The 11651-nt window shown below is 42.4% G+C and overlaps 1 protein-coding gene across 1 annotated transcript in view; it reads left to right on the top strand.

Annotated features, from left to right (window-relative positions):
* galns (galactosamine (N-acetyl)-6-sulfatase) overlaps positions 1–11376 on the top strand; it is a 90164-nt gene extending 78788 nt beyond the window's left edge. The window contains exons 12-13 of the mRNA XM_060838315.1: positions 2758–2860; positions 11344–11376. Coding sequence (XP_060694298.1) covers positions 2758–2860; positions 11344–11376 — 136 coding nt within the window. The remainder of the gene's footprint in view (positions 1–2757; positions 2861–11343) is intronic.
* Positions 11377–11651: the final 275 nt, after the last annotated feature.

The following is an 11651-nucleotide window of genomic DNA, read 5'->3' on the forward strand; positions in this document are numbered from 1 at the left end:
GAGAAGTAGTAATTGGGAACAAAGAAATGGCAGAGGAATTCAGAAGGTACTTTGTGTCACTCTTCACAGTGGAAATCAGCAGAACTTCAAGAGAGTCAGGGGGCAGAGATGAGTGGAATAGCCGTTATGAAGGAAAAGGTGCTGGGGAAAGTGAAAGGTCTGAAGGTAGATAAATCACCTGGACTGGATAGACTAGAGTTCTGAAGGAGATAGCTAAGGAGATTATGGAGGCAAAAACAGAAATTGCTGGAAAATTTCATCAGGCCTGGCAGTGGAGAGTAAACATTTAGGTCCAGTGAGCTTTCTTCAGAACATTCCAAAACATTAACTGATTTCTCTCCACTGCCAGACCTGCTGATTTTCCAGCAATTTCTATTTTTGTTTTGGATTTCCAGCATCCACAGTTCTTTCGGTTTTTTGAAATCATGGAGACATTGGTGATGATCTTTCAGGAATTGTTGGAGTCAGGGAGGGTCACAGAATTGGAAAATGGCTACTGCAACAACCCTGTTCAAGAATGAAGGGAGGCAGAAGTTGGAAAATCAAAGGCTGGTTAGCCTGACCTTGATCATTGGTAAGATTTTAGCATCCATTATTAAGGATGAAATTGTGGAGTATTGTTTAAATGGTGCAAAATTGTAGCATGCTGCTGTGCCGAGGGACTTGGCTGTCTTTGTGTATGAATCACAAAAAGTTGGTTTGCAGGTGCAGCAGGTAATTAAGAAGGTAAATGGAATATTGTCTTGACATTCTGAATGAAGGAACTGAGGACATTGTTTCTAAGTTTGCAGATGACATAAAGGTAAGTGGAGGGACAGATCATGTTGAGCAAGTTGGGAGGCTGCAGGAGGACTTGGACAGGCTAGGCGCGTGAGCAAAGGAGTGGCAAATGGAATATATTGTACAAAGTGTGAGGTTATACACTTCGATAGGAAGAAGAGGCATAGACTATTTTCTAAATGGGAAAAAGCTTTGGAAATCTGCAAAGGGACTTAGGAGTCCATTCAGGATTCTCTTAAGGTTAACATGCAGGCTCAGCTGGCAGTTAGGAATGCAAATGCCATGGTCACGTTCATTTTGAGAGATGTAGAATACTAGAGAAGGGATGTAGCTGATACTGTATGAGATTCCTACTAATGAAAACAAACCTAACCTACTCAGCCTCTCTTCGCCAGGTGCTAGCTATGAGGAGGGGTTAAGTAGGTTAGGTTTGTTTCCATTAGAAAATAGGTGATTGAGGGGGAGTTGATTGAGGTTTACAAAAGCGTGAAGGATTCAATAACGAGAGGTCACGCTTTCAAGGTGAGAGGTGAAAATTTTAAGGGGGATACACGTGGCAAGTATTTCACACAGAGGGTGGTGGGCATCTGGAATGCTTTGCCAGCAGAGGTGGTAGAGGCAGGCACATAGATTCATTTAAGATGCGTCTGGACAGATGCATGAGTAGATGCGGAGCAGAGGGATACAGATGCTTAGGAATTGGGTGATAGGTTTAGACAGTGGATTTGGATTGGCTCAGGCTTGGAGGGCCGAAGGGCCTGTTCCTGGGCTGTAAAGTTTCTTTGTTCTTTGTTCTATTCTGGTCAGACTGCATTTGGAATATTGCAGGCAGTTTTAGGCCCCGTACCTAAGGAAAGATATGCCAGTTATGTAGGGGTTCCAGAGGAGGTTCACAACAATGATTTCATGAATAGTAGATTTATCATTTGAGGAGTGGTTGAGCACTCTGGCTCTGTTCTCAATAGAGTTCAGAAGGATGATAGGGGAATCTCATTGAAACATACAGAATACTGAGAGGCCTGGATAGAGTGGACATGAAGAAGATGTCTCCACTGGTTGGAGAGACTAGGAACTCAGGTCACAGTCTCAGGTTTTAAAGATGACCCTTTAGAACTGAGATAGAAATGTAGTGAATCTGCGGAGGTCATTGCTGCAGAGGGCTGTGGAGGCCAGGTCATTGAGTCTATTTAAGACAGATAGACATGTTCTTGATTTGTAAGGGGATCAAGGGGTTTGCAAGGAGGCAGGAGAATGGGATAAAGAAACATATCAGCCATTATCGAATGGTGGAGGAGATGCTGTGGGCTGAATGGCCTAATTCTGATCCACTGTTTTACAGTCTTATGATCTCAATTTCAACTCAGATCAAAAGGATGAAGTTCTCTTAACAGTTATTACATGGGATTATATAGAATATGTACTGCCTGCTTCCTAAAATGTTAGTACTTCCAGATTAATTTTAATTCTGGGGTTTCGATGTGCATCTTGTTATTGCCATAGAGTTATACAGTACAGAAATAGACCCTTCAGCCACCCCCAGCAGATATCCTAAACTGATCTAATCCCATTTTCCAGCATTTGGCCTATATCCTTCTAAACCCTCCCTATTTTTATAACCATCCAGATGCCTTTTAAGTGTTGTAATTGTAGCAGCCTCCACCACCTCCTCCGGCAACTTGTTCCATACTCGCATCATCCTTTGCATGAAAAAGTTACCCCTCAGGCCTCTCTTAAATCTTTCCCTGTCTCACCTTAAACCTATATCCTTTACTTTTGGACTCCCTACCCTGGGGAACAGACCTTGGCTATTCACCCTATCCATGCTCCTCATGACTTTATAAACCTCTATATGGTCACCCCTCAGCCTTTGATGCTCCAGGAAAATAAGCCCCAGTCTTGTCTTATGTGATGTCTGACTCATCTGTTGAGAATATTGTGACTCAGTGATATTTCAGTTGTTCCTCTCTTGTTGTGCAGGCCAGTGTTTTACTACCGAGGGAATGAGTTGATGGCTGTACGGTTCGATCTGTACAAGGCTCATTACTGGACATGGAGTAACTCCTGGGAGGAACTGCAGCAGGTGAGACCAGTCCTCTGTAGACTGAGCCAGGAGCTTGCTGATATGGGGATGGAAGGGAGATAAACCTCACACCCAATGAATACAACAAGAGAAAAAAAGAAAAATATTAAATATAATATATGAGCTTTTCCCACTCAGAAACATGTTCAGTGCATTCAGGGTTTGAAATTATGTGGTGAAAACGGGAACTCAATTCCTCTACAAGCTTCCATTAAAGAGCCATAGAGTTCTACAGGATAGAGACAAGTCCTTCAGCCCAAACTGATCCATGCCGACAAAAGATTACCATCTACACTAACCCCATTTGTCTTCACTCAGTCCATATTCTTCAAAACCTTTCCTATCTATGTATTTGTCCAAATGCCTTTTAAATGTTGTTAATGTACCCACCTCAACCACTTCTGCTGACAGCTCATTCCATATGCATACCATCCTCTGTGTAAAAGGTTGCCCCTTAGGTTCCCATTTATTCTTTCCCCCTTACATTAAACTGACATCCTCTATTCCCCAACCCTGGGAAGAAAAACTGAGTGCATCCACCCTTTCCATGCTTCTCGTGATCTCATACACTTCTATAAGATCCCCCTCCAGTCTCCTATGCTCTTAAAAACATAGTCCTAACTTGTCCATCCTTTCCCTATAAGTCAGTCTGAACAACATTCTTATAAATTTCTTCCACACTCTTTCCAGTTTAGTAATATCCTTCCTATAGCAAGGTGACCAAAAATGAACACAATACACCAACATCCTGTTTAACTGCAACATAACTTCCCAACTTCTATACTCAGTGCCCTTACTGATGAAGGGAATATGACTTGAAAGAAGTTCTGGGATTTACATATTAACGCATTAGTTCTGTGTCCTACGATCCTGTCCCATTATCTACCTAACAAAAAAAACAGCGCTCCGAAAGCTAGTACTTCCAAATAAACCAGTTGGACGATACCCTGGTGTTGTGTGATTTTTAACTCTGATTGTTAAGGTCAGTTTGCGATAAACCTCCTTCACTGCCCTGTCTACCTAAGACTCCACTTTCAGAGAACCTTCCACCTGTGCTCCAATGTCTCTCTGTTCCACTACACTCCTGAAGGTCCTACCATTCACCATGAAACTCCTATCTTGATTTGACTTTCCAAAATGCAACACCTCATACTTAATCTATATTGAACTCCATTTGCTATTTCTCGCCCCACTTCTCCAGCTGATCAAGGTCCTGCTGCAATTTCTGATAACCTTCCTCACTGTTCACAATACCATCTTTCTTAGTATCATCTGCAAACTTTAGTATCATCTGCAAACTTACTAATCATGCCTTGTACATTCTAATGTAAATTATTGACATAGAGAACAAGCAGCAATGGGCCTAGCACCGACCCCTGAGGCTTGCCACTAGTCACAGGCCTTCCAGTCCAACAAGCATCCTTCTGCTATGACCCTCTGTTTCCTACCATCAAGCCAATTGTGTATCCAATTTGCCAGCTCGCCCAACTCACCTTCCAGAGCAGCCTACCATGTGGAACCTTATCCACAGCCTTACTGAAATCCATACAGACTATGTCTACTGCCTTACTCTCATCAACCTTCCCAGTCACTTCATCAAAGAACTGTAACAAATTTGTGAGGCATGATCTCCCACTCACAAAGCCATATTAACAACTCCAAATCAAACTCTGTCTTTCCAAATGCATGTATATCTTATCCCTCAGAATCTTCTCAAGTAACTTAATTACTACAGATGTTAAACTTACTGGTCCATAGTTCCCAGGCTTTTCTTTGCAGTCCTTCTTGAAGAACTACATTTGCTATTCTCCAGTCTTCCTGGACTTCACCCATGGCTAATGATGATGCAAAAATATCAGGCAGGGTCCCTGCAATTCCTTCTCCAGCCTCTTGCAATGTTCTTGGATAGATCTGGTCAGGAGAGTTATCCACCTGCATACATTCTAATACGTCCAACACCTTCTCTACTGTGATATGGACTGTCCCCAAGGTATCACCACTAACTTACCCAAGTTCCCAAGTCTTCATGTCTTTCACCGTGGTAAACATAGAGGAGAAATATTCGTTGAGTACCTTGTCCCTCCCTTGTGGTTCCTCCTTGAGGGGCCCTATTTTCTCTCTCTCGGGTAACATGGTGCTGACACCACTGAGGTTTATTCATATTAGCAAGGAAAAAATGTACTGGAGAAATGCATGGAATTGATTGGAAAAGGGTATTTCAAGTAGCTTTTGATTCTTGTGATCATCATCTCTGTGTGTTTAAGAGATTTGTTTCAGTCAGTCCTATTGCTAATCGATAGCTATTACTAGTGGTAAAGAAAGGTCACAGTCCCAGAAAAGCAACAAAATGAATTTCCCCCAGACAAACCCTAATTTTCCTGTACATTAGGCCAGCATTTATTTTCCATCCCTTGTTGTGTTTGAGAAGGTGCTGGTGAGATGCCTTCTTGACTGTGTCCTTGTGCAATATGTAAGTCCACAATGTCAGTAATATGTTAGTTCCAGGACTTTGGAACACTGGTGACACCGAAAGAACTGTGATCCATCATTGAGGTCAGTTGGGAGAATCAGTGGCAAGCTAGAATTCCAACAAAGCCATACCCTCTCTGACATAATAAATTAACATGATTAGTTAATAACTTCGCAATAAAGATATCCTTAGGTGACAGCAAATGCCATGTGATTATATTCTAGATCCAATTTGAAAAGCTGAAGCCTGGGTCCAAGACTAGTATCTTAAACTTAAATTAGGGCATGCTGTGTGGCGATAAAAGCTGTGCTATATGAAATGAACTGGCATGCTGAGCTAAAGGATTGATTAATAGAGACATAACAGCAAAAACAGAGTCATAGCAATGTATGCCACGGAAACAATTATCCTCTGTTACTCTTTTAAAGTTTCCCAGTCCTCCGGTTTCCAGCTCATCTTTGCTATGTTATACTTCTGTTTTATCTTTATACAGTCCTTAACTTCCCTCGTCAACCACGGCCACCCCTGCCTCCCCTTAGGATCTTCCTTCCTTTTTGGAATGAACTGATCCTGCATCTTCTGCATTATACCCAGAAATACCTGCCATTGTTCCTCCACTGCCATCCCTGCTAGGGTATTGCACCATTGAACTTTGGCTCCCTCATAGCTCCATAGTTCCCTTTGTTCAACTGCAAATGACACTTTCAATTGTCCCTTCTCCCTCTCAAATTGCAGATTAAAGCTTATTGTATTGTGGTCACTACCTCCTAATGGCTCCTTTACTTCGAGGTCCCTGATCAAATCCGGTTCGTTGCACAACACCAGATCCAGAATTGCCTTCTCCCTGGTAGGCTCCAGTATAAGCTGTTCTAAGAATCCATCTCGGAGGCACTCCACAAACTCCCTTTCTTGGGGTCCAGTACCATCCTGATTCTCCCAGTCTACCTGCATGTTGAAATCCCCCATAACAACTGTAGTAATATCTTTGCGACAGGCCAATTTTAACTCCTTATTCAACTTACACCCTACATCAAGGCTACTGTTTGGGGGCCTGTAGATAACTCCCATTAGAGTCTTCCTACCCTGAGAATTTATCAGCTGTATCCATACTGACTTTACATCTCCTGATTCTATGCCCGTCCACAGAAGGGCCTGAATATCGTTCCTCACCAACAGGGCCCCCCACCCCCTTTGCCCGTCAGTCTGTCCTTTCGATAGCACGTATAGCTTTGAATATTCATTTCCCAGGCCCTGTACCTTTGAAGCCACGTCTCAGTTATCCCCACAACATCGTAACTGCCAATTTCTAACTGCGCCTCAAGCTCATCCACCTGATTTCTATTGCTTCGTGCATTCATATATAATATTTTTAATTGGTTACTGCCCACATCCTTCCTATCAATCCCTATTTTACTTGACCATACTGTATGATTCCCTCTTGAGTTTGCTGCTCCGTTGATTCTGTTGTCTTTCTTAACTTCTCTTATTCTCACTTTCCCTTTAATTTTCTTCTTAAATTTCCAGTTTGTCCCCTCCCCCCACACCTGTGTTGCAGTGGCAAACCTCCCTGCCAGAATGCTGGTCCCCCACTTATTAAGGTGCAACTCATCCCTCTTGTATAATATATCCTTTCCGCAAAACATATCCCAGTGATCCAAAAATTTAAATCCTTTATTCCTGCACCAGTTCCTCAGCCATACATTCAAGTCCATTGTCTCCCTGTTCCTGCCCACTCCAGCCCGAGGAACTGGAAGCAAACCGGACACAACCACCCTGGAAGTCCTGATTTTCAGCCTTCCAAATTCTCTGAAGTCCTACTGTAGAATGTCCCTCTTCTTCCCGACGTCATTTGTGCCAATATGCACTACCACCTCTGGCTGTTCACCTTCGCCCTTGAGGATTCCCTGCACTCTGTCGGAAGCAAAGAGTAATGCTCAGTGAATATTTTTCAGGCTAAAGGAAGGTTTGCTGTAGAGTTCCACAGGGATCAGTATTGGGACCCTTGCTTTTCCATCTGGATCTTGGTGAGCAGTGGACAATTTCATAGTTTGCAGATGACAGTAAACTTAGCAGAATTGTGAACAGTGAGAAGGACAGTAGAATTCCAAAAGGCCATTGACAAGTTGGTGGAGTGGGTGGATAGATAGCAGATGCAGAGACGTGTGAGGTGACGCATTTTTACCACCAGATATATATTCCCCTTTCCTCCCTGGTTAGCATTCTGCAGGGTCTGTTCCTTCTGGGATATCATTGTCCATTCCTCCGCTTCCAACACTTCCCAACAGCCCTACGGCTTCTTCCCTTATATTTGCACAAGGTGTAACATAGAACAAAGAAAATGTACAGCCCAGGAACAGGCCCTTCGGCCCTCCAAATCCACAGTCTAAACCTGTCGCCCAATTCCTAAGAATCTGTATCCCTCTGCTCCCCACCTACTCATGCACCTTCCAGACACACCTTAAATGAATCTACCATGTCTGCCTCTACCACCTCTGCTGACAACGTGTTCCAGGCACCTACTACCCTCTGTGTAAAGTACTTGCCGCGTGTGTCCCCCTTAAACTTTCCACCTCTCACCCTGAAAGTGTAACCTCTCGTAATTGAATGCTTTACCCTGGAAAAAGCTTGTCTCTATCCACCCTGTCTGTACCCTTCATGATTTTGTAAACCTCAATCTAGTCCCCCCTCAATCTCCTTTTTTCTAATGGAAACAAACCTAACCTACTCAACCTCTCTTCATAGCTAGCACCTTCCATACCGGGCAACATCCTCATTAACCTTCTCTGCACCCTCTCCAAAGTGTCCACATCCTTGTGGTAATGTGGCGACTAGAACTGTGCACAGTATTCTAAATGCGGCCGAACCAGTGTCTTGTACAATTTTAACATGACCTGCCAGCTCTTATACTCAATACCCCGTCCAATGAAGGCAAGCATACTATATGTCTTCTTGACCACTCTATCCACCTGTGCAGCAACCTTCAGGGTACAATGGACCTGAATTCCCAGATCTCTCTACTCATCAACTTTTCCCAAAGCTCCTCCGTTTACTGTATAATTCGTTCTAGAATTAGAATCTGCCACTTCTCTGCCCAACTCTCCAGTCTGTCTATATTCTCCTGTATTCTTTGACAGTCCTCTATGCTTTCTGCTACTCCCCCAATCTTTGTGTCATCTGAAAACTTGCTGATCATTCCAACAATAGCCTCTTCCAGATCATTTATGTATATGACAAATAACACTGACCCCAGCACTGACCCCTGTAGAATAGCACTGATCACCTTTCTCCATTTCGAGAAACTCCCTTTAACTTCTAATCTCTGTCTCCTGTTGTTCAACCAGTTCTTTTTTTCACCTCGCTAGAACACCTTGCAACAATGTGACTTCACTTTCTTCATTAGTTTACCATGGAGAACCTTATCAAACGCCTTACTAAACTGCATGTATATGACATCAACAGCCCTTCCTTCGTCTGTCAACTTGGTCACTTCTTCAAATTACTCTATTAAGTTGGTAAGGCACAATCTCCCCCGCACAAAGCCATGTTGCCCATCACTGGTAAGCCCATTCATTTCTAAATATAAATAGATTTTATCCCTCAGTACCTTCTCCAGCAACTTTCCCACCACCAACGTCAGGCTCACTGGTCTGTTGTTACCCGGAATATCCCTACTACCCTTCTTGTTCTAGGGGACAGCATGAGCAGTCCTCTGGCACCTCACCTGTGTCTAAGGATGCCACAATGATATTTGTCAGGGACCCAACTATTTCCTTTCTCGCCTCCCTCAGCAACCTGGGATAGATCCCATCTGATCCTGGGGATTTGTCCACCTTAATATCCTTTAGCCTACTCAACACATCTTCACTCCTTATATCGTGATCCAGAGTAAACAAACTTCAATCTCTAATCTCAGAATTCATCACCCCTGTTCCTCAGTGAACACTGACGCAAAGTAATCAATGAGAATCGCACCCATTTTCTCAGGTTCGACACATATCTGTCAGTTTACATCTTCCCTCCTCACTATCCAAGGCCCCAACGCATCTTCCAGGTTAAGTAGTGCTTTACCTGTACTTCTGTCAATCTCGCCTACTGTATTGGCTGCTCACAGTATAGTCTCCTTTACATTTGGGAGACAAAATGTAAACTGGGTGAATGCTTTGCAGAACACATATATTCTGTTCGCAAAAATAACGGCAAGTTTTCAGTTGCCTGCCACTTCAGAACACACCACTGTGCTCCTGACCAACATTTCTGACTTGGACTTGCTGCAGTGCTCCAGTAAAGCTCAATGCAAGCTGTAAGAACAGCATCTCATTTTCCACTTGGATTATCCTTGCAATCTTTCCTGAACAAGACCATAATGTTTGCGATTATCCAGATTCTGCCACTTCCTCCAAGTGAGGAAACAGCCACTGAAGAGTAGATGGTGATCTCTGATCACATTGAATGGTGAAACTAGCTCAGCAGGCTGATTGGTCTTCTCCTGTCGCCATGTTTCCACTTCAGGACATGTTTCGAGTTCAATACATGTGCTTTACCTAACCTGCCATCCCAGGTCTTGTCATGACATTTGATTTGATTTATTGGATTTATTGTTGTAATCACATGTACTTAAATACAGTAAGAAGTTTTGCAAGCAGTACAGGCAGATCATAGCAAACAAGGACAACACTTTCATCATAGCCAACCTATTTTCACCGACTAATGGCCCCCTTTATCAGCTTTTTCTCCCTGTTTTACCATTACCAATTCCTTTGTCTGCCTGTCTTTTTGTCCCTCTGGGTTCTGTCTCCACCTGTTGCTTACTCCCTACTTGCTATCCTGAGCATATGTGCCAGCTTTCCCAAGCTACCATAAGTTCTGAAGAAGAGTCCCCTGGACCTGAAAAGTTAAATCCTGAAAAGGTGCTGCCAGGTTTACTGAGATTCTCCTGCAATTTCTGTTTGTTTCATTTACCAATTATCTGTTCATTCTGAGAGCTTATTAATGATTTTTTGTAATTTATTGCAGTCCTCCTCAATTTTGACTAATTTCCCCATATATTTGGTACCATCTTTGAATTGAGAAATTCTGTTTTTAATTACAATGTTATTGTAAAATGTAATAGTGCCATCCACTGGTCCTATAGAACACCACTTCCCACCTACAGGTACCCTGAATAATCCCCCATCCCACTCCTTTCCTTTCATATTCTGTTTTCTGTCTTGAAACTAGCTAGCAATCCACCTTACCACTTGCCTCTGACCCTACATTCTCTAATGTTATTCATCAATCTATTATGACACTTCTTGAAGGTCTTTTGAAAATCCACCTGAATTATATTTACTGCTTTATCATTGTATACTGTCTCTGTAATCTCCTCAAAATCCATTTCAAATAATTATTTTTATATTTCTTGTTTCTGGATGACCATTTCTCTCCTTTAGGAAGGATTCTATTATTTTTCCAAATGTCAGTGTTAAACTGACTGCTCCGCAGTTTCCTATACATATTCTGCTCCCCTTCTTAATTTGCATTTTATATTTTAAATGCACTAATCAGGGTATTCATCTTATTGTTCAAAGTTGTGTGTACTCTTCTGTTTCCTTGATAAATACTGAAGTGAAATATTGATCAAGTATTACTGGAACTCTCTTTTATTACTTCTGATATTATTCTGTCTATCTCTTAATAGTCTTATTTCCATCAGAGAGGTTTCTTTTTCATAATGTGCCTGCGGAACGTAAGAACAGGAATAGGCAGTTCAACAGGGTTATTTAGTTTCATCCTCTGCCTTCATAATTGTTTTTGACTTCTCTCTAATGTCTCTACATATTCTCCTTTATCAACATATCTGCTGTCATTGTACTTGATGTCTTCCTAACGTTCGGTTGTTTCCTCCCATGTTTATTCATTTGCGGAGCCCAACTGTTGCTTGGTTTCTTCTTTCCATTGAACAGAATACATTTTCCTTGCACTCTGTTTAACATTTTAAATGTTTCAAGTTGTTGTTCTGTGTGGTTGTTTACAGATCCTGATGAAAGATTCTGACCTGAAACGTTGACTCCCCTGCTCCTCTGATGCTGCTTGACCTGCTGTGCTTTTTGTCAGTTCCATACTTTATTGACTGTGTTGGTGTTGCTACCTATTTAATTTCCTGGTTCTGTTCTTGGACTCTTACACTGTCTTTCTTTAAACTCTTACCTCATTTTCACCAGGATTGCTGTTAGACCCTGAGATGTGCTCGACAAAGCACAATTATAAACATTTCATTCAGTTTGGATCATCCCCACCAAAGTGATGGGGGAGTCTCAGAGAAAGTGAGGACTGCAGATGCTG

This window comes from Hemiscyllium ocellatum, chromosome 17 (assembly GCF_020745735.1).
Source record: "Hemiscyllium ocellatum isolate sHemOce1 chromosome 17, sHemOce1.pat.X.cur, whole genome shotgun sequence".
NCBI lineage: Eukaryota > Metazoa > Chordata > Chondrichthyes > Orectolobiformes > Hemiscylliidae > Hemiscyllium > Hemiscyllium ocellatum.